General features: G+C 52.2%; 1 protein-coding gene across 4 annotated transcripts in view; it reads right to left on the bottom strand.

Annotated features, from left to right (window-relative positions):
• The window catches only part of DOCK6 (dedicator of cytokinesis 6), a 62376-nt gene extending 54134 nt beyond the window's left edge, over positions 1 to 8242 (bottom strand). For 3 of the 4 annotated variants that reach the window (XR_004032015.1, XM_030820817.1, XM_030820815.1), the window contains exon 1: positions 8124 to 8210. Coding sequence is in view for 3 of the 4 variants with exons in the window: in XM_030820817.1 (XP_030676677.1) it covers positions 8124 to 8167 (44 nt within the window). In the remaining variant the exon portion in view is untranslated. Of the gene's footprint in view, positions 1 to 8123 lie in introns of all 4 variants that reach the window. The other variant, XM_030820816.1, reaches the window with a different exon arrangement.
• Between the last annotated feature and the right edge of the window lie 13268 nt (positions 8243 to 21510).

Below are 21510 nucleotides of genomic sequence, written 5' to 3'. Positions count from 1 at the left end.
GGGCAAGACTCGCAGTAGAGGGGACTCTGCAGGAATGTGGAGCAGAGCCACAGGGATGGCTCAGCCCTCCAATTCCTCTGGCTGAGCTCAGAAGGGGACAAGAGAACCATGCAATTACCTGAGGGTAGAGGGTGCCCAGCAGGGGGCACAGCAGGTGCAAAAGACCTGAGTTCGGGCTCCATGCTTTGAGTGTGGAGACTCCTGCTCCCTGGGGTCTCTGTGAAGGCAGGAGCTAGGGCTGTGCGTCCCCCAAAGAGGGCCTTGCACATACTAGGCCCACACTCCTTTTTTTTTTGAGATGGAGTTTCGCTCTTGTTGCCCAGGCTGGAGTGCAATGGCTGCGATCCCGGCTCACTGCAACATCTGCTTCCCGGGTTCAGGTGATTCTCCTGCCTCCGCCTCCTGAGTAGCTGGGATTACAGGCATGCACCATCACGCCTGGCTAATTTTTCGTATTTTTAGCAGAGACGGAGTTTCACAAGGTTGGCCAGGCTGGTCTCAAACTCCTGACCTTAGGTGATACACCTGCCTCAGCCTCCCAAAGTGCTGGGATTACAGGCATGAGCCACCGCTCCCGACCTACTTTTCTTTTTTCTTTTTTTTTTGAGACAGACAGGGTTGCTCTGTTGCCCAGGATGGAATGCAGTGGCATGACATCGGCTCACTGCAACCTTTGCCTCCCAGGCTCAAGTGATCCTCCTCCCACCTCAGCCTCAGCCTCCCAAGTAGCTGTGATTACAGGTGTGCACCACCACGCCTGGTTAATCTTTCTATTTTCAGTAGAGACAGGGTCTTTATATGTTTCCCAGGCTGGTCTGGAACTCCTGAGCTCAAGCGATCTGCCCGCCTTGTACTTTTTTTTAATAGAATGAGTGAGTCCCTTCCAGTCTTCTTCTACAACTTGCCCAAATCTGCTGAGTGAGGGGAAGCCCCATGTCTTCTGGCTGTGTGGCTTTGGGCAGGTAGGATACCCTCTCTGGGCCTCAGTCCCTCTTAAAATAGAGAAGCTGATTGCCTGGGTTTTCAGGCCTTACTCCCTTCTGCTTCCCAATTCCCTGTGTAATTGTAATTTTTTTTTTTTTTTTTTTGAGACAGAGTCTCGCTCTGTTGCCCAGGCTGGAGTGCAGTGGCGCAATCTCGGCTCACTGCAAGCTCCGCCTCCCGGGTTCATGCCATTCTCCTGCCTCAGCCTCCTGAGTAGCTGGGACTACAGGCGCCCACCACTGCGCCCAGCTAATTTTTTGTATTTTTAGTAGAGACGGGGTTTCACTGTGTTAGCCAGGATGGTCTCGAACTCTTGAACTCATGTGATCCGCCCGCCTTGGCCTCCCAAAGTGCTGGGATTACAGGTGTGAACCACTGCGCCCGGCCCCATTTTTGCTCTTAACAATCTTGGAGTCTTGCTTCTACTGACTACGGGGGTTGAGAAAGGCGCTTGTGGGGAATTCAAAGGATGTGAAAAATTAGGGCTTTTGTCTTCAAATTCCCAAAGTCAGGCTGCTGCCTCCAGAACCCTGGGCACACAGGGGCTGGGGGATAATTTACAAAAGATGCTGGGACAGGGGACAAAGCTGTGCCCTGGTCCCAGCTGTTCTGCAGCTGCTGCTCCAGAGGAGGGAGAGGGGAGGAGGGACGGCTGGGCCTCCAGCTTCATTTTCCCCTTGGCCTTGGAGAGAGGCCCCTGCAGTGGGAAAACGCCGGGTCTGCAACACCACGGCCACAGAGCCAGCTGACTGCATCACAGGACTCTGCACGAAGAGCCGTCAAGCGTGGATGAGTGACCATCAGTCTCTCAGCCTCGGGGCTCAGGCCACTGACCACCTTCTTGAGCTGTTCTGAGTGTAAGGCTTTGCACACAGTAAGTGCTCAATTAGGGCTTGCTGCCACCATGTTGTATTCAAAGACAATCCTAGGGAGCTGGGATTTCTGACCCTGGTATTTTGTTTTCATTTTTTAAAAAATTTTTATTTATTTTTTTGAGACAGAGTTTCGCTCTTGTTGCCCAGGCTAGAGCACAGTGGCATGATCTCAGCTCACTGCAACCTCCACCTCCAGGGTTCAGGCGATTCTCCTGCCTCAGCCTCCTAAGTAGCTGGGATTACAGTGCCCACCACCACGCCCGGCTAATTTTTTTGTATTTTTAGTAGAGATGGGGTTTCATCATCTTGGCCAGGATGGTCTCGAACTCCTGACCTCTGACCTCCGGTGATGCACCCACCTCAGCCTCCCAAAGTCCTGGGATTACAGGTGTGAGCAACTGAGCCCGGCCTGTTTTTGTTTTTTTTTGTGTGTGTGTTTTTTTGAGACAGGTCTTACTGTTGCCCAGGCTTGAATGCAGTGGTGCAATCATGGCTTACTGCAGCCTCAAGCCCCTGGGTTCAAGCAATCCTCCTGCCTCAGCCTCCCGAGTAGCTGGGACAACCAGTGCACACCACCATGCTTGGCTAGTTATTATTATTATTATTATTATTTTTGTAGAAATGGGGTCTCACTATGTTGCCTAGGCTGGTCTCAAACTCCTGACCTCCCGTGATGTTCCTGCCTCAGCCTCCCAAAGTGCTGGGATTATAGGTGTGAGCCACTGTGCCTGGCCTCTGACCCTGTTTTTACACCAAGGTGAGATGTAGATGACAACCATGAGAGTCAGGCATGGTGGCTCGCACCTGTAATCCCAGTGCTTTGTGAGGCCAAGGTGGGAGGATCACTTGAGCCCAGGAGTTTGAGGCTGCAGTGATGGCACCAGTGCACTCCAGCCTGGGCTACGGAGACACTGTCTCTTAAAAAAAAAAAAAAATGCTGGGCACTGTGGTTTATGCCTGTAATCCCAGCACTTTGGGAGGCCGAGGCGGGCAGATCATCTGAGGTCAGGTGTTTGGCACCAGCCTGGCCAACATGGTGAAACCCCGTCTCTACTAAAAATACAAAAATTAGCCAGGCATGGTGGCACATGCCGGTAATCTCAGTTACTCGGGAGGCTGAGGCAAGAGAATCACTTGAAGCCGGGAGGTGGAGGTTGCAGTGAGCTGAGATTGCGCCACTGTTCTCCAGCCTAGGCAACAGAATGAAACGCTGTCTCAAAAAAAAAAAAAAAAAAAAAAATCCATCTATAAGCCAGGTGTTGTGGCTCATGCCTATATTCCCAGCATTTTGGGAGGCTGAGGTGGGAGGATCACATGAAGTGGGAGGATCACATGAGGCCAGGAGTTCAAGACCAGCTTGGGCAACATAGCGAGACCCCATTTCTAATAAACACAAACGTACACACACACACACACAAAACCATCTGTGATTATTAAGCAAGGTTGAAAATATGCCAATCCAGCAATTCTACTCCAAGGTGTAAATTACTCAGAAGGAAACACATGGCCAAGAATGTTGACACCTCTGATCATGACAGCTCCAAAGTGAAACTCACATGTTCACTGACCAAAGAGGGAAATAAATGCATGAGGCCGGGGAATACTACCCAGCAGTGAAAAAGGATTGCAGGCAATGGCCCAGCTGAGCCTTCCTGACATGATGCTGAGTGAACAAAGTTGGGCACACGGACGCAACATCTCATGATTCAGTTTATATGACAACCTAAAACAGGCCAGATCAGGCAGGGCTGCTGGCATGTGGGAGGGAGCCAGGAAGGTGGAGATGGTCCCCATGGGAAATTGACCAAGTGGCCATTTCCTTGCCCTTTGCTTTATAATTATTCTTTAAACTTCGCACTTTTCTTTCTCTCTCTCTCTTTTTTTTTTTTCCTTGAGATGGAGTCTCTGCCGTCCAGGCTAGAGTGCAGTGGTGAAATCTAAGCTCACTGCAACGTCCACGGCCCGGGTTCAAGCGATTCTCCTGCCTCAGCCTCCCGAGTAGCTGGGATTACAGGCACCCAACACCATGCCCAGCTAATTTTTGTATTTTTAGTGGAGGTGGGGTTTCACCATGTTGGCCAACCTGGCCTCGAACTCCTGACCTCAGGTGATCCGCCCACCTCAGCCTCCGAAAGTGCTGGGATTACAAGCATGAGCCAACGCGCCTGGCCTATAACTATTCTTTAAACTTTGCACTTTTCTTTCTCTCTTTTTTTTTTTTCTTGAGACGGAGTCTCTGTCACCCAGGCTGGAGTGCAGTGGCGTGATCTCGGCTCACTGCAACCTCCATGTTCCGGGTTCAAGTGATTCTCCTGCCTCAGCTTCCCCAGTAATTGGGATTACAGGCACTCGCCACCATGCCCGGCTAATTTTTATATTTTTAGTAGAGATGGGGTTTCACCATCTACAGACCCGAACTCCTGACCTCAGGTGATCCGCCTGCCTCATCCTCCCAAAGTGCTCGGATTATAGGCATGAGCCACCACACCCAGCCTACTATCTTTTTCTTTCTTTCGAGACAGGGTCTCACTCTGTCACTCAGGCTGGAGTGCAGTGGCGCAATCACGGCTCACTGCAGCCTCAACCTCCTGAGCTCCAGCAATCCTCTCATCTCAGCCTCCCCAGGAGCTGGGACTACAGGTATGAGCCACCATCACACCTGGGTAATTTTTTTTTTTGTAGAGACAGGGTCTCGCTATGTTGCCCAGGCTGGTCTTGAACTCCTGGCCTCCCAAAGTGGTAGGATTACAGGTGTGAGCCACCATACCTGGCCCAAAATTTGTAGTTTTTGGTATGAATGTTGTATGTTACAGTTTTTTAAATGGTAAAAAATAACAATATATGTATGTGCTTGTGTTTGCCGATACATTCAGGGATGGGCGGGAGAGAGAGAGAGAGAGAGAGATGTTTCCCTGAAATTTCAGTGGTAACTTTGAGATTTTGAAATTTGTCAATAAATACCTCATTTTCTTCTCACCCCTCCAATGAATCATTATTTTTCTTTTTTTTTTTTTTTTTTGAGATGGAGTCTTGCTCTCTGTCTCTCAGGCTGGAGTGCAGTGGCGGGATCTTGCTCACTGCAACCTCCACCTCCCAGGTTCAAGCAATTCTCCTGCCTAAGCCTCCTGAGGAGCTGGGATTACAGGCGTGCGTCACCACACTTTTGTAAATTTGTAAAGTTACAAAAAGCTAATTTTTTGTATTTTTAGTAGAGACAGAGTTTCACCATGTTGGCCAGGCTGGTCTCGAACTCCTGACCTCAGGTGATCTGCCTGTCTCGGCCTTCCAAAGTCTGGGATCACAGGTGTGAGCCACCGCGCCCGGCCTTTCTTTTTTTTTTTTTTTTTTTTTTTGAGACAGAAGGCTGGAGTGCAGTGGCACGATCTCTGCTCATTGCAACCGCCACCTCCTGGGTTCAAGTGATCCTCCTACCTCAGCCTCTGGAGTAGCTGGGATTACAGACGTGTGCCACCACTCCTGGCTAATTTTTGTATTTTTAGTAGACACGGGGTTTCACCATGTTGTTCAGGCTGGTGTCGAACTCCTAACCTCAGGTGATTCACGTGCCTCAGCCTCCCAAAGTCCTGGGATTACAGGTGTGAGCCACCATGCCCGGCCGAGAGTGACAACCACTTTAAACCTAGTTTGAATAGTCACACCTGAGCCAATGGGCCTTGGTGAGGATTAAACAAGCGATATCCCAGATGGGGACCAGCACTCAGTAAGTGCTAATAAATATTGATCATTCTCATTATTCCATACCTTACTTGTAAAATTAAAAATTGTACAAGTTAAAAAAAGAACAAATTACATTGCATACAGCAATATTTGTCCATGTTGTCTACATTCTTAAAATTTTGTATTTTAAGTTGCCCTCCCCAAACCTTTTTTAAAAGAATCTGTTCATTAGAAATCTGGAAGATTGTCTAATATTCGGGTTAATCTGGTATTTGTGGAATAAATGACTGAATGGATGAACAGATGAATATAGGACCAGCTCTGAGTATGTAGACACCTGGGTGCCCAAGAGCGAAATTGCTCTGGCAGCCCTGGGCCACTCCCTCACAGTTCACTAGGGCCCCAGGATCATTCTCTACTCTTACCCTGAGCTCTACAGTATCCAAAACCCCTCTTTCTCACTTGAGTAAAAACCAGGACCCAAGGACATACAGACCAAAATGCAAAGAAACAGACTGTAGGCTGGGTGCAATGGCTCACGCCTGTAATCCCAGCATTTGGGAGGCCGAGGCAGAAGGATCACTTGAGCCCAAGAGTTTGAGGTCAGCCTGGGCAAGATAGTGAGATCCCGTTTCTACAAAAGGTTAAAAAGTTAGCCAAGTGTTGCAGCATACACCTGTAGTCCCAGCTACTTGGGAGGCTGAGGCAGGAGGATCACTTGAGCCTGGGAGATTGAGACTGCAGTGAGCCAAGGTATCACCACTGCACTCCAGTCTGGGTGACAGAACAAGACCCTGTCTCAGAAAAAGAAAAGGAAAAAAAAAAAAACAAAAGGCCTGGGTGCAGTGGCTCACACCTGTAATCCCAGCACTTTGGGAGGTGGGTGGATCACCTGAGGTCAGGGGTTCGTGACCAGCCTGGCCAACATGGTGAAATCCCCTCTTTACTAAAAATACAAAAATTAGCTGGGCATGGTGGCGGGCACCTGTAATCCCAGCTACTCAGGAGGCTGAGGCACAAGAATCGCTTGAACCCGGGAGGCGAAGGTTGCAGTGAGCCGAGATTGTGCCACTGCACTCCAGCTTGGGTGAAGAGCCAGACTCTGCCTCAAAAAAAAAAAAAGAAAAGGAAAAAGAAACAGACAGCAATAATGTTTGCAGCCTCAAAGATGCCAAAGGTCTAAGACAGAAAGCCAGTTTATAGACAAAGATAATGATAGAACATAAAAATTGCCCAGCCATTATGCCCCAGCCGCCAGGTCTCATCCCTCCTCTGCTGAGAACTCCCCATGGCTTCCACCTCGCCTGGGGTCAAAAGTCAAAAGTCCCTTGCACAGCCCACAAGACCCTGTACATTCTACTCTTACTGTCCCCCTCCAGCTCTCTGTTCCTGCCTCAGGGCCTTTGCACAAACCCTTCCCACTCTTTTCCCCCACAAAGAGGCCTCGATCCCTCCCTCATCTCCTTGAGGTTTTTGCTCAAAGGCACCTGCTCATCCAGGCCTTCCTGACCCACCTCCCGCATCTCAAGCAGCCCCCACCCTCCCATCCCCCTTCCCTGTCTTCTTCCTACAGCACTTGTCACTGACAGGTAATCTACTTGATCAGGCTTCTGGTCTCTCTCCGCCACTATATCCCAAGATGGGGATCTTTTGTTTCCATAAGACCAGGGCCCAACCCACAGGGCAGCTCTTTCACCTGGGGGCAGTCAGGACAGGTCCCCCCGGGAGAGGATACCTGAGCTTCTGAACGCACCCTTGTCGCAAAGACCCCCCGGCAACTGGAGGCGAGGCTTTTCAGCCCCAAAGAGTCTGATATCCCCCTCCCAGGCTGTGACTCTCACAATCCCCAGTGGCCACGGAAATGGATCCCCCAGCGCCTGGGGCCTGTCCCCTCCCCCGTCTGCCCACCAGCTGGTTCTGTCCCCAGCCCCCACTCCCTCCATTCAATCACCCATCCATCCCCAGCGCGGTCCAGCCCGTGCTGGGAGAGCCTGAAGCAGAAGGTGGGGGGGCGTCCACAGCTGTCCCCCTTCCCCCCCTGACAGCTGGGCACCGGACCCTGGAGGGGGAAGGGCACGGGAAACTCCTCGAGGGGTTTCAAATGCCACCAAGGAGCCCATCTCTGTCCCCAAATCTCAGAGCCTGGAGCCTCCCTGCCCCAAACCAGGCACTGAGGAAGGAACAGAAAGTCCGGCCCACCCCGATCTCCGACAGCGCGGGGACAGTGAGGGGCCAAGAGACACGGACGGGGAGCGCAGGGAGTTCAGGGGGCGCCCGGCATCCACATCCCCCCGCCACCTCCTCCGCGAAGCCCTCCGGACACACCCCTGCGCTTCACAGAGGCAGAACGGCAGCCGCCATCGCGCTCCCAGCCCCGACGCGACTCCCATCTGGGACCCCCGCCGGGACCCCCGCGGCCCTCCCCGCCTTCTCCCGCTCCCAGCCCCGGCTGGAGGAAGCTGGCGGGACCCGGGCCGAGGCGGAAAGGGGTTGAATTGGGGGCGCCCGGGCGGGGAGGGTCGCACCGCCCCGGGGCGGGGCTGGGCCACGTGGGGGAGGTGGGAGGGGGCCCCGCGGCCACACTACCTGTTGATCTTGTGCGCGAAGGCGCGGCGCTCGGCGGCCGCCATGGTTCTCGCGTCCCACCGCCTCCCCGCGCCCCGGCCCCGCCGCCGCTGCCGCCTCCCGGTTCTGGGCAGCCGGGGCGGGGCGGGGCCGGCGCGGGGGCGGGGCCCTTCCGGGTGGCCCGGGCCGCTCCGTGCTGCCCCTGTCGGCCGGAGGGGTCGCCTGGAGTCCTGGGGTCTGGGGAAACTGAGGCTGGGGACGGAGAGGAGGCGCTGGGACCCAGACTGGGGTGCCCCAGACTCCCGGACTGGCGGGGGCGCTCTTTCCACCCTGGGAGCTGGGCTGGAGAAACTGAGCCTGAGGCGGGAGGGAGGGAGGGGAGGCGCTGAGACCCAGGCTAGGTGGACCCCAGGCTCCCGGGGTTTAGTGGGGGCGGGGGGTGTCCCCACCCCAGGAGCGGGGCTGGGGAAACTGAAGCTAAAGAGAGAGGGAGGGAGGGAGGGAGGGGAGGCGCTGGGACTCAGGCTGGTAGGCCCCAGATTTCGGGGGTTTGGGGGCTCTTTCTGCCCTCTGACTCCTGGCTGGAAAACAATAACGATGTTCATGTATCTAATAATCACACCTGTAAGTATAATCGTGGCTGTGCATGGTGGCTCACGCCTGTAATCCCAGCACTTTGGGAGGCCAAGGCAGGAGGATTGTTTGAGCCCAGGAGTTGGAGACCAGCCTGGGCAACATAATGAGACCCCGTGTCCACAAAAAAATACAAAAATTAACCAGGCATTGGCCGGGCGCGGTGGCTCACGCCTGTAATCCCAGCACTTTGGGAGGCCGAGGCGGGCGGATCACGAGGTCAGGAGATCGAGACCATCCTGGCTAACACAGTGAAACACCGTCTCTACTAAAAATACAAAAAATTAGCCGGGCGCGGTGGCGGGCGTCACCAGCTACTCGGAAGGCTGAGGCAGGAGAATGGCGTGAACCCGGGAGGCGGAGCTTGCAGTGAGCGAAGATAGCACCACTGCGCTCCGGCCTGGGCGAAAAGAGGGAGACTCCGTCTCAAAAAAAAAAAAAAAAATTAACCAGTCATGGTGGTGTGTGCCTGTAATCTCAGCTACTCGGGAGGTTGAGGGAGGAGGATCGCTTGAGCCTGGGAGGTCGAGGCTGCAGTGAGCTGTGATTGTGCCAGCCTGGGTGACAGAGCAAGACCCTGTCTCAAAAAGTGTAATTGCTAAGATGTCATTGAGCCTGGCCCTGCAGTTCACACATGCAGAAGAAATGATTGTTTTCCTCCATTTTACAGATGAGTAAACTGAGGCACAGAGGTGTTCCGGTGCTTGCTCAGGGTGACTCACAGGGGTCTCCGGCGCCTGCATTGTCCGTGCTCCCAGTCTAGAGCATGGGAGGCAGAGGAGCCTGGCTAGACACTGGGGTGCCCGGAGATGTGCCCCAGGTCCAGGTGGTAGGACCTGAGTGAGCCAGTTTGGGAGTCTAGACTTGCGGGGCCACCTCCACCAAGAGGATGAGGTGGGGATGTCTTGGTTAATCTATGCTCTCAAATCTTTCCCCACTGGCCTCTCTTCCAGCACCGCTGCAGCATTTTTAGAGAATTCTCCAGCCGACACTCCCCTCTGAAGGAACTCACCCCTTTTTCACCTGCATGCCTCTGCACCGGCAGGTCCTTCCTCCTGGACAGCCCTTCTTTCCCTGGTCGGCAAATGCCCCAGGGAGAATTTGAGGTTGAATCAGACAAGGCCGTGGCTCTGCCTCAGGGCTTTTGCACATGCTGTTCTCTTTCCCATCTGTGGGTTGCTGGCATTTTATCCTCTATTATTTATTTATTTATTTATTTATTTTGAGATGGCATTTCGCTCTTGTTGCCCAGGCTGGAGTGCAATGGCACAATCTTGGCTCACTGCAACCTCTGCCTCCCAGGTTCAAGCGATTCTCCTGCCTCAGCCTCCCGAGTAGCTGGGATTACAGGCACCCACCATCACACCTGGCTAATTTTTTGTATTTTAGTACAGCCAGGGTTTCACCATGTTGGCCAGGCTGGTCTGGAGCTCCTGACCTCAGGTGATCCACCCGCCTCAGCCTCCCAAAGTGCTGGGATTACAGGAATGAGCCACCACGCCCACCCTGAGTCACCATGCGCCCCCGAGACACAGTTTCTTGCCTTGCTGCCCAGTGAATCCATGTCAGACCTTGAACCCACAGGAAGGAGGCCTGGATTGTAGGGGAACCCCCAAACCCTGCCAGTCAGACCCAGGATAGCATCCTGCTAATCAGGCCGCAGTAGGGCTTCTCACAGCCTGGCATGCGACATGTGCACACAGCCCACTTGCCTGCCCGGAGTGGTCCAGCCACTTTGGCCAGGTGGAGCTCCACCCATCACTCCCCGCCATGCCCCACCCAGTGTCCCCGCCTTGCCTCTCAGGCTGCTAGGAGCTGGGCTGGGCAAGAAACATGCAGATGAGCAAAGATTTGCACATTTCTTAGCCTAGTTCCAGTCCAGCCCCCTTTATATCCGGTCTCCCAGCTTCCTTTCTCATCCTCCCCCCAGCTTATTCCTGCATCAGTGGCCAGGAAGAGCCTGGGAACACCTGCATCATATTAGATCCCTCCTCTGTTCAGAACCTTCCATGGCTCCCACCTCATTCAGGGTAAAAGCCAACATCCTCCCACAACCCGCCGGGCATAGTGGCTCACTGTCATCCCAGCACTTTGGGAGGCCGAGGCGGGTGGATCACTTGAGGTCAGGAGTTCAAGACCAGCCTGGCCAACATGGCGAAACCCCGTCTCTACTAAAAATACAAAAAATAGCCGGGCGTGGTGGTGGGAGCCTGTAATCCCAGCTACTCGGGAGGCTGAGGCAGGAGGATCATTTGAACCCAGGAGGCGGAGGTTGCAGTGAGCTGAGATTGCGCAACTGCACTCCAGCCTGGGCGAAAGAGTGAGACCCTGTCTCAAAACCACAACAACAACAAAACAACCAACAAACAAAACCAAAGTCCTCCCACAAGCCACAAGGCCCAGCATGATCAGCCCTGTCACCTCCCCGGCTTGTCTCCTCCTTTTCTTTCCCTCATTCACTCCACTCCAGCCGCCCCTGCCTCCTGGATGCTCCTCTAAACACCAGGACACAGCTCCACCTAAGGACCTTTGCATGTTCTGTTCCCTTTCACACATATGGGTGTTGCCATTAGCCCCCTTTTACAGATAAGGAAACTGAGGAACACCCAGAGAGGGGACTCGCCCTAATGTAGCCTACTGAATCAGTGTCCGATCCAAGACTTGACTCCAGGGAGCCTGGCCCCAAAGCGGTTGTCTCTAAGGTCTCACTGGCTCTCCATCGGACCTGGCTGTGTGACCCAGGATAAATTGCTCAACTTCTCTGAGCCCCAGTTTCCTTGTTTGCTCCGTGAGAGTTCGTGGTCGGTCACAGCTTGAGACCCAGACATCAGGAGGTAAGTTGAGCCATGGAGCAGCAAACTTCAGGGCCTCGTCAGGGCCCATTCCCTGTCGAAGCCCAAGGGGGCTGTGAGCTCAGTGACTCCACGTCCTGCCTTGGTGAAAACGCTGCTTCAGAGACTGCTCCGATCAAAGGCCCTACCCCAGATGCCTCGAGCCCAGTACCCGCCCCAGTGCCTGCCAGACCTGACTGGTGAGGCTATTTCTCTCCAGAGCACCAGCAGCCCTGACTCAGCTGGGTGTGGCTGGGGTGCCCCTGACAGCTGATCAAACAGAGGCTGAGCATGGTGGCGGGGACTTTGGCCTCCTCTGCTCCGCTGCGCAGAGAACACGTTGTGGACATGAGGCTGGAGCTGGTGGACCAGGGAGGAGGGGCTGTACTGGTCCATGTTGGGGATGACAGTCCTGGATGGGGTGAGGATACAGGGGAGGCGAGAAGTCAGTGGGCTCCGGGCAGATGGACTCACTGGTGGCTGGACAGTGAGTCCATCTGCACGTTAGAGTAAGAGAGGAGTCAAAAACCGTCTCCTTCACCCACGCTGCTGCCTAATGCTGCTCCCTCCACCTGGAATGCTGTTCCACCCACTCCTCATCTGCCTGCACCCTTCTTTGTCCCTTATATCTCAGCTTGGACATCCCTGCCTTTGCCCGCTGCCTCCGCCATGGAGGCCCCAGTCACGTCCCAGTTGCTGGGTTACCTTTCTCTGTGGGGTTCCCAGCACCTGACATTTAGGAGGAGCTCCATAAATATTTACTTTTTGGTTTTGCTCTTTTTTTTTTTTTTTTTGAGACAGGGTCTCGCTGTGTTGCCCAGGCTGTAGTGCAGTGGCTCCAGTAGGGCTCACTGCAGCTTCCTCCTCCCAGGCTCAAGCCACCTTCCTACCTCAGTCCCCAGAGTAGATGGGACTAGAGGCATGCACCACCATGGCCAGCTAAATTTTTTGATTTTTTTGTAGAGACAGGGGTCTCACTATGTTGCCTAGGCTGGTCTCAAACTCTCGGCCTCAAGCGATGCTGCCAACTTGGCCTCCCACAGTGCTGGGATTACAGATGCGCCCTCCTCTGTTCTCCTGATATGCGGCTCAGAGCTTGTCCCCGACCTCTCTATTGGAATCACTGTAGCATCATAATGTGCTTCTGTATCTTTCTGTGCTGGGTGCAGCTGCCTCCAGACCCTTGCACAGGCCATCCCCTCTGCCCAGAACATGGATCCCCCCACTCATTACCTGAACAAACTCATTTTTTTGAGGCGGAGTTTTGCTCCTGTTGCCCTGGCTGGAGTGCAATGGCATGATCTCAGCTCACTGCAACCTCTGCCTCCCAGGTTCAAGCAATTCTCCTGCCTCAGCCTCCGGAGTAGCCGGGATTACAGGCATGCGACACCACACCCGACTAATTTTGCATTTTTAGTAGAGATGGGGTTTCTCCATGATGGTCAGGCTGGTCTCGAACTCCTGACCTCAGCTGATCCGCCTGCCTCGGCCTCCCAAAGTGCTGGGATTGTGGGCGTGAGCCACCACCGTGCCTGGCCTCTCTGCCTTATTCACTGCTGTATCCCCAACACCCAGGACACAGCTATGTATACTATAGGTGCTCAATAAGAGAATGAGTGAGCCAGAGTAGTACAGGGCCTTACTGGCCAGAGGACCTCAGGGCCTCTCTGTCCCCGGGTGTCCACCGTTGATACCATCAGTGTGGCAGGAGCAACCAGTCCCACAGCAGGGAGATAGGTTCCTCGTGGAGAGGGAGTCTGCCTGGGCCTCCCAAAGTGAGAGGTGTTGGGGGTGACGGTGAAGGGGGAGGTTGAATGAGGCTGCCCACTGGCCCCTGGTACCTGTGGTGGAAATGGTGGGCCCAGCCAGGCCAGGACACTTGCCCCATCCTGCCCATAGGCAGAGGAACCTGCTGCTTCGTGGAGAATTGAGGACCGAGAGCATACAAGGCACATCCATGCAACAGGCATCCACGGAGCATCTACCATCTGCAGGTGCCTACTCACCCCGGGAGGTGGAATCATCATCCTGGGTCACCATCCTACAGGTGCAGGAAACTGAGGCTGAGAGAGGAGCAGCCACCAGCCTCAAATCATACAACACTGGTGTGCCAGGCATGGTGGCTCACGCCTGTAATCCCAGCACTTTGGGAGGCTGAGGCAGGTTGATCACTTGAGGTCAGGAGTTCAAAACCAACCTGGCCAATGTGTTGAAACCCCTTCTCTACTAAAAATACAAAATTAGCCAGGTATGGTGGTGTGTGCCTATAGTCCCAGATACTTGGGAGGCTGAGGGAGGAGAATCACTTGAACCTGGGAGGCACAGGCCACAGTGAGCTGAGATCGCGCCACTGCCCTCACTTCAGCCTGAGCGACAAAGCGAGATTCCATCTCAAAAAAAAAAAAAAATCACATAACACTGGAGTCATAGGACTCGAACCCACGTCTGTCATCTTCAGGGAAGTCTCTCCTGTGGTTTTTCAGATGCATTTTGGCAATTGGTGAATTACTTTGAGTGAATGAATGGGTGTCTTGCAGTCAGTGGTGAGCTCAGAGCAGGAACAGTCATGAGCAGGATTTGGAGTCCCGAGAGATGTGGATTTGAGTTCTGGCTTGGCCCCACAGCTGGACTGCGTGACCTGGACCTCTCTGGGCCTCAGTTTCCTCATCTGCAAAGTGGGCGCAGCAACCTCAGTGCTCCACCAACAGGGCCGTGACGGGGCCAGCGAGGTGGCATCAGGAGAGCACAAAACCGAGGGAGACGCTGACGTGTTGGATTGTTTTTTCTGCTGTTTCCGGAGCCGGGGAAGGAAGCTGGAAGCCAATACAGGGTGTCCAGGCCTGCTTTTGGGAGTTTAAGTTATAAAGACAAAAGCTGGGCCTAGACAGGTCAGAGGGGCAGGACACAGGCTTCCTGTTTTTCTTTGAACAGATGGCCCAGCCACCAGATGCTTGTCTGTCCAGACACGTGTGCATTGTCCAAGCAACTCGCTTCTTTTTAAAATACTTTATTTTTAGAGACAGCGTCTCACTATGTTACCCAGCCTGGTCTCCAGCTCCTGGCCTCACGCGATTCTCCCACCTCAGCTTCCCAAAGTGTTGGGATTACAGGCGTGAGCCACTACACCTGGCTGAGGCCACTTTTGTGTAAAATATTTGGAAAAATGTATATATCTGTATTTCCTTGGTTTTCCAGACGTTCTCTTCAGACTTCCAAGAAACTGGTGGGACTGGAGGACGAGAAGGAGGGATGCTTTGCTTTTTAACTGACAGATTTATTGCTTAGAGTCGTGTAAATGACAGAAGATAGAGCAGATAGAGGAGAGTTTCCACCCCTCCAGCAGTTTCCCCTATTAACAACTTGCATCCTGCTGAACATTTGTTACAACTGATGACCCAATCTTGATACATCATTATTCATACAGTTTACATTCCGATGCACTGTTCCTGTTGTACATCCTACTGGTTTTTGGCAGTGCATATGTCTTTTTTTTTTTTGAGACAGAGTTTCGCTTTGTCGCCCATGCTGGAGTGCTCTGGCGCGATCTTGGTTCACTGCAACCTCTGCCTCCCGGGTTCAAGCGATTCTCCTGCGTCAGCCTCCCGAGTAGCTGGGATTACAGGCACCTGCCACCACGCCCAGCTAATTTTTTTTGTTTGTTTTGTTTTGAGACAGACTCTCGCTTTGTCACCCAGGCTGGAGTGCAAATGGCAGGACCTCGGCTCACTACAACCTCTGCCTCCCAGGTTCAAGACATTCTCCTGCCTCAGCCTCCCTAGTAGCTGGCACTACAGGTGCACACCACCACGCCCGGCTAATTTTTTGTATTTTTAGTAGAGACACGGTTTCTGCCGGGCGTGGTGGCTCACGCCTGTAATCCCAGCACTTTGGGAGGCCGAGGCGGGTGGATCATGAGGTCAGGAGATCGAGACCATCCTGGCTAACATGGTGAAACCCCGTCTGTACTAAAAATACGAAAAAATTAGCCGGGCGTGGTGGCAGGCGCCTGTAGTCCCAGCTACTCAGGAGGCTGAGGCAGGAGAATGGCATGAACCCAGGAGGCAGAGCTTGCAGTGAGCCAAGATCGCACCACTGCACTCCAGTCTGGGTGACAGAGCGAGACTCTGCCTCAAAAAAAAAAAAAAAAAAAGAAGAGAGACATGGTTTCACCATATCGGCCAGACTGGTCTCGAACTCCTGACCTCAGGTGATCTGCCCATCTCAGCCTCTCAAAGTGCTGGGATTACAGGTGTGAGCCATCGCACCCAGCCAAATTTTGTATTTTTAGTGGAGACGGGGTTTTGCCATATTGACCAGCCTAGTCTCAAACTCCTGACCTCAAGTGATCTGCCTGCCTCGGCCTCCCAAAGTGCTGGGATTACAGGCGTGAGCCACCACACCCGGCTTTTTTTTTCTTTCTTTCTTTCTTTCTTTTTTTGAGTTGGAGTTTTGCTCTTGTTGCCTGGGCTAGAGTGCAGTGGCGCGATCTCGGCTCACTGCAACCTCTGCCTTCTGGGTTCAAGCGATTCTCCTGCCTCAGCCTCCCGAGTAGCTAGGATTACAGGTGCCTGCCACTACACCCGGCTAATTTTGTATTTTTAGTAGAGACAGGGTTTCACCATGTTGGCCAGGCTGGTCTCAAACTCCTGACCTCGTGATCCACCTGCCTCGGCCTCCCAAAGTGCTGGGCTTTACAGGCATGAGCACTACGCCTGGCCGCACCCAGTTAATTTTTAAAATTGGTAGTAGAGATAAGGTCTTGCTATGTTACCCAGGCTGTTCTCCAACTCCTGAGGTCAAGCAATCCTCTCACCTTGGTCTCCCAAAGGGCTGAGATTACAGGCATGAGTCACCTTGCCCAGCTCCTTTCCGCCTTAATAACCTCCACCCAGGTTGGGCGTGGAGGCTCACGCCTGTAATCCCAGCACTTTGGGAGGCCGAGGCGGATGCATCACCTGAGGTCACGAGTTTGAGAGCAGCCTGACCAACGTGGAGAAACCCTGTCTCTACTGAAAATACAAAAATTAGCTGGGCATGGTGGTGTATGCATGTAGTCACAGCTACTCAGGAGGCTAAGGCAGGAGAATCGCTTGAACCAGGAGGCGGAGGTTGCAGTGAGCTGAGATCGCGCCACTGCACTCCAGCCTGGTGACAGAGGGAGACTCTGTCTCAAAAACAAACCAAAACAAAAAACCAAAACACAACAGGTAGCTGGGTGTGGTGGCACATGCCTGTAGTCCCAGCTACTCAGGAGGCTGGGGTAGGAGGATGGCCTGAGCCCAGGAGGCAGAGGTTGCAGTGAGCTGAGATTGTACCACTGCACTCCAGCCTGGCGACAGAGCCAGACTCCATCTCAAAAAAATAAATAAATAAGAAGAAGGAAATAGAGTCTCGGTGCAAAGTCTGGCTCTGTGTTCAAATCTTAACTCTGTCACTTGCCAGCTGGGAAACCCAAGTCCTGTGGGGTCCAAGATTTTTTATCTGGTGAATGGGCCTTGCAGGCCCCATCTCACAGAGACAAGGTGTCCTAATGATTGAGTGAAATAAGGCCAGTAAAGGGGCCACCAAAAGATGGAGGTTATTTTATTTATTTATTTTTTTTTTGAGACAAGAGTTTCACCATGTTGGCCAGGATGATCTCGATCTCTTGATCACATGATCTGCCCCCCTCAGCCTCCCGAAGTGCTGGGATTACAGGTGTGAGCCACTGCACCTGGCCTGTATTTCCTTCTTAGCACAACCTTTCAGAGCAGGTGGCAAGGACTTTGATAAAGCTCCGTCTTTTAGATGGACCACATTTTCCTTCCTTCCTTCCTTCCTTCCTTCCTTCCTTCCTTCCTTCCTTCCTTCCTTCCTTCTCTCCCTCCCTCCCTCCCTTTCTCTGTCTCTCTTTCTTTCTTTCTTTTTCTTTCTCTTTCCTTTTTTGACAGTCTTGCCCTGTCGGCCAGGCTGGAGTGCAATGGCACGATCTTGGCTCACTGCAACCTCCGTCTCCTGGGCTCAAGCAATTCTGCTGCCTCAGCCTCCCGGGTAGCTGGGATTACAGTCATGTGCCACCACTCCCGGTTAATTTTTGTATTTTTAGTAGTGATGGGGTTTCACCATGTTAGCCAGGCTGGTCTCCAACTCCTGACCTCAGATAATCCGCCCGCCTCGGCCTCCCAAAGTGCTGGGATTATAGGTGCAAGCCACTGTGCCCAGCCAATGGGCCACATTTTCTTAGCCCAGTAGCTCTGCAAAGAAAAGGAGGTGACATCATGCAGTAGTTAGGCGTCCAGACACTTAAGTTCAAGTCCTGCTCACAACACCTGCTTTAATAGACTGTTGCTCACAGCTATTAGAATGGCTAAATGAAAAATGCCAACAACACCAAGTGGTGAGGAGGATGCAGGGAAACTGGACCCTCATACGCTACTGGTGGGGATGCAAAATGGTGCAGCTGCTTTGGAAAATGGTGGTTCTCAAAACACTTACCATGCAAGCATGCTATGATCCAGCAACCCCGGTCTTGGGTAGTGACCTAAGAGAAATGAAAATGGATATTCACATAAAAACCTGTATACGGCCAGGAATGATGGCTCACACCTGTAATCCCAACACTTTGGGAGGCTGCAGTGGGTGGATCTCTTGAGGCCAGGCTTTGGAGACCAGCCTGGCCAACATGGTGAAACCCTGTCTCTACTAACAATACAAAAATTAGCTAGGCATGGTGGTGGGTGCCTGTAGTCCCAGCTACTCAGGAGGCTGAGGCACAAGAATAGCTTGAACCTAAGAGGCGGAGGTTGTAGTGAGCTGAGATGGTGCCACTGCACTCTAGCCTGGGTGACAGAGCAAGACTCTGTCTCAACAAACAAGCAAAAAAACCTGTACATGAGCTGGGCATGGCTACTTGGGAGACTGAAGTGGGAGGATCACTTGAGGCTGAGAGTTCAAGGTTACAGTGAGCTATGATTGCACCACTGCACTCCAGCCTGGGGAACCTAGCAAGACCTCATCTCTAAAAAATAAACTAATAATTTAAAAGCCTCAGTGTAGTGCTTCATGCCTGTAATCCTAGCGCTTTGGGAGGCTAAGGCAGGAGGATCACTTGAGCCTGGAGTTCAAGGCTGCAGTGAGCTATGATCACGTCAACTGCCCTTCAGCCTGGGTGACAGAGCGAGACCCTGTCTCTCAAAAAATAAAAAGTAAAATAGAAGAAAAGGCTGTGCATGAATGTTGATAGCAGCTTTATTCATCATCACCCATAGTTTAAAACAATGGAGTTGTCCCTCGGTGGGTGAATGTAAAACAAACCAGCGTCTTTCCCTACAATGGAATATTCTTCAGCAACAAAAATGAGCAAACTATTGAGACAGGCAAGTACTTGGATGAGTCTCAAATGCATTATGCTTCCTGAAAGAGGCCAGACTGAAAAGGCCACATAGTGTATGATTCCAGTTATATAACATTCTCAAAAAGACAAAAGTACAGTGTGAGATGGCAGACAGATGAGGGCCTGCCTGGGGCTGGGGGGAGGAGCTCATAACAGAGGGGCAGCGCCAGGGAGCTTCGGGGGGAATGCGGCATCTCTGTCTGATGGCTCTGGTGGCTCAATGAATCTGGACATGTGTTAAAATTCATAGAACTGTTCACCTCTCCGGGAGGAAATTTTACTGTATTTATATCTAGAGAGAGACATTTGCAGGGGGAATGGGTCCGTGAGATTCTAGGAATGGGGTTATTTATCCTTGTAAATCCCAGTCACCCCTGCTGAGACAATAGGGGTGACCCATTGTGCAACCTGCAGCCAGCCCACTTTGCAAAGTTTTTTCTTTCTTTCTTTCTTTTTTCTTTCTTTCTTTCTTTCTTTCTTTCTTTCTTTCTTTCTTTCTTTCTTTCTTTCTTTCTTTCTTTTTTCTTTCTTTCTTTCTCTCTCTCTCTCTCTCTCTTTCTTTCTTTCTTTCTTTCTTTCTTTCTTTCTTTCTTTCTTTCGAGACGGAGTCTCACTCTGTAGCCCGGGCTGGAGTGCAGTGGCATGATCTTGGCTAGCTGTAAACTTTGTCTCTTGGGTTCAAGCGATTCTCCTGCCTCAGCCTCCCTAGTAGCTGGGATTACAGGCGTGCACCACCACTCCCGGCTAATTTTTGTATTTTTAGTAGACATGGGGTTTTACAATGTTGGCCAGGCTGTTCTCGAACTCCTGACCTCAAGAGATCTGCCTGCCTCAGCCTCCCAAGTAGCTGGGACTACAGACACATACCACCATGACCAGCTAATTTATTTTTATTTTTGTAGAGATGATGTCTTGCTATGTTGCCCAGGCTGGTCTCGAACTCCTAGGCTCAAGCAATCCTCTTGCCCCAACCTCCCAAGTATCAGAGACCATAGGCGTGCCACCACATCTGGCTAATTTTATTATTTTTAATTTTTTTGTAGAGGCCAGAGTCTCGCTATGTTGCCCAGGCTGGTTTCAAACTCCTGGCCTCAAGCGATCCTCCTGCCTTGGCCTCCTACAGTGCTGGGATTACAGGCGTGAGCCACTGCACCCCGCTGGCTACGTGGTTTCTTGTGCATCACTCGATCCCTAGTGCCCTGCACACAGCCTGGCACACAGTAGGTACTCAGTAAGTGCTTTCGGAGTAAATGATTGGGAGAAGCAGAAAGTATTCCGAGAGAGGCATGGGCAATTGTTTTTTGTTTTTTGTTTCTTTTGTGTTTTTTTTTGAGACGGAGTTTTGCTCTTGTTGCCCAGGCTGGAGTGCAATGGCATGATCTCGGCTCACTGCAACCTCCGCCTCCTGGATTCAAGTGATTCTCCTGGGTTCAAGCGATTTTCCTGCATTCAAGTGATTCTCCTGCCTCAGCCTCCCGAGTAGCTGGGATTACAGGCATGCGCCACCATACTCGGATAATTTTGTATTTTAGTAGAGATGGGGTTTCTCGCTGTTGGTCAGGCTGGTCTCGAACTCCCGACCTCAGGTGATCCGCCCGCCTCGGCCTCCCAAAGTGCTGGGACTACAGGAGTGAGCCTCTGCGCCCAGCCAGGCAATTGTTAATCGCTGAATCTTCCAGTTTCCACATGCCTCCTCGTCACTCCTCCCCTTCTCTCCCTAACTCTTCCAGATTGTGCATGAAATTTCTAGATTGTGCATGAATGCCCTGCCCAGCCCTGCACATTCAGAATTCATTTGAATTGAACCTGAGAGGTGGAGATTGTACCGAGCTGAGATAGTGCTACTGCACTCCAGCCTGGACAACAGAGCGAGACTCTGTCTCAAAAACAAACAAACAAGCAAAAACCACAAAAAAACCTGTACATGAGCTGGGCAAGGCTGAGTGTGGTGGCTCACACCTCTGATCCCAGTGCCTCCAGAGGGTGAGGCGGGAGGAATGGCTTGAGGTCAGGAGTTTGAGAACAGCCTGGGCAACATAGTGAGACCCTGTCTATAAAAAAATAAACAATTAGCCAGGTGTAGTGGCGCATATCTGTGGTCCCTGCTACTTGGGAGGCTGACGAGGGAGGATCGCTTGAGCCCGGGAGTTTGAGGCTGCAGTGAGCTATGATTGTGCCACTGCCCTCCAGCCTGGGTGACAGAGTAAAAGACAATAGCAACAAAAACGCTGAATGAAATACAGCAAACATGCTTTTAAGTTATCAGCTAAGTTCACAAAAAAGTAAGAGAAATCTCCAAGGAACACAGAGGAGGGGAAGTTAGTGCTGAGGCTCCACATTCCTTGACCCTAGGAGATAAAGGCTGCAGTGAGCCATGTTCACACTGCTGCACTACAGCCTGGGCAACAGAACAAGGCTCTGTCTCAAAAAAAAAAAAAGAAAAAGAAAAAAAGAAACCTCGTCTCCAAAAAAAAAAAAAAAAATTAAAAATCAGCCTGTAGTCCCAGCTATTCAGGAGGCTAAGGTGGGAGGATCACCTAATCCCAGGAGCTCCATGTTGCAGTGAGCTGTG

The sequence above is a fragment of the Nomascus leucogenys genome, chromosome 10 (assembly GCF_006542625.1).
Source record: "Nomascus leucogenys isolate Asia chromosome 10, Asia_NLE_v1, whole genome shotgun sequence".
Classification (NCBI taxonomy): domain Eukaryota; kingdom Metazoa; phylum Chordata; class Mammalia; order Primates; family Hylobatidae; genus Nomascus; species Nomascus leucogenys.
The sequence above is the reverse complement of the archived record's forward strand: the minus strand, read 5'-3'. Positions and strand labels throughout refer to the sequence as shown.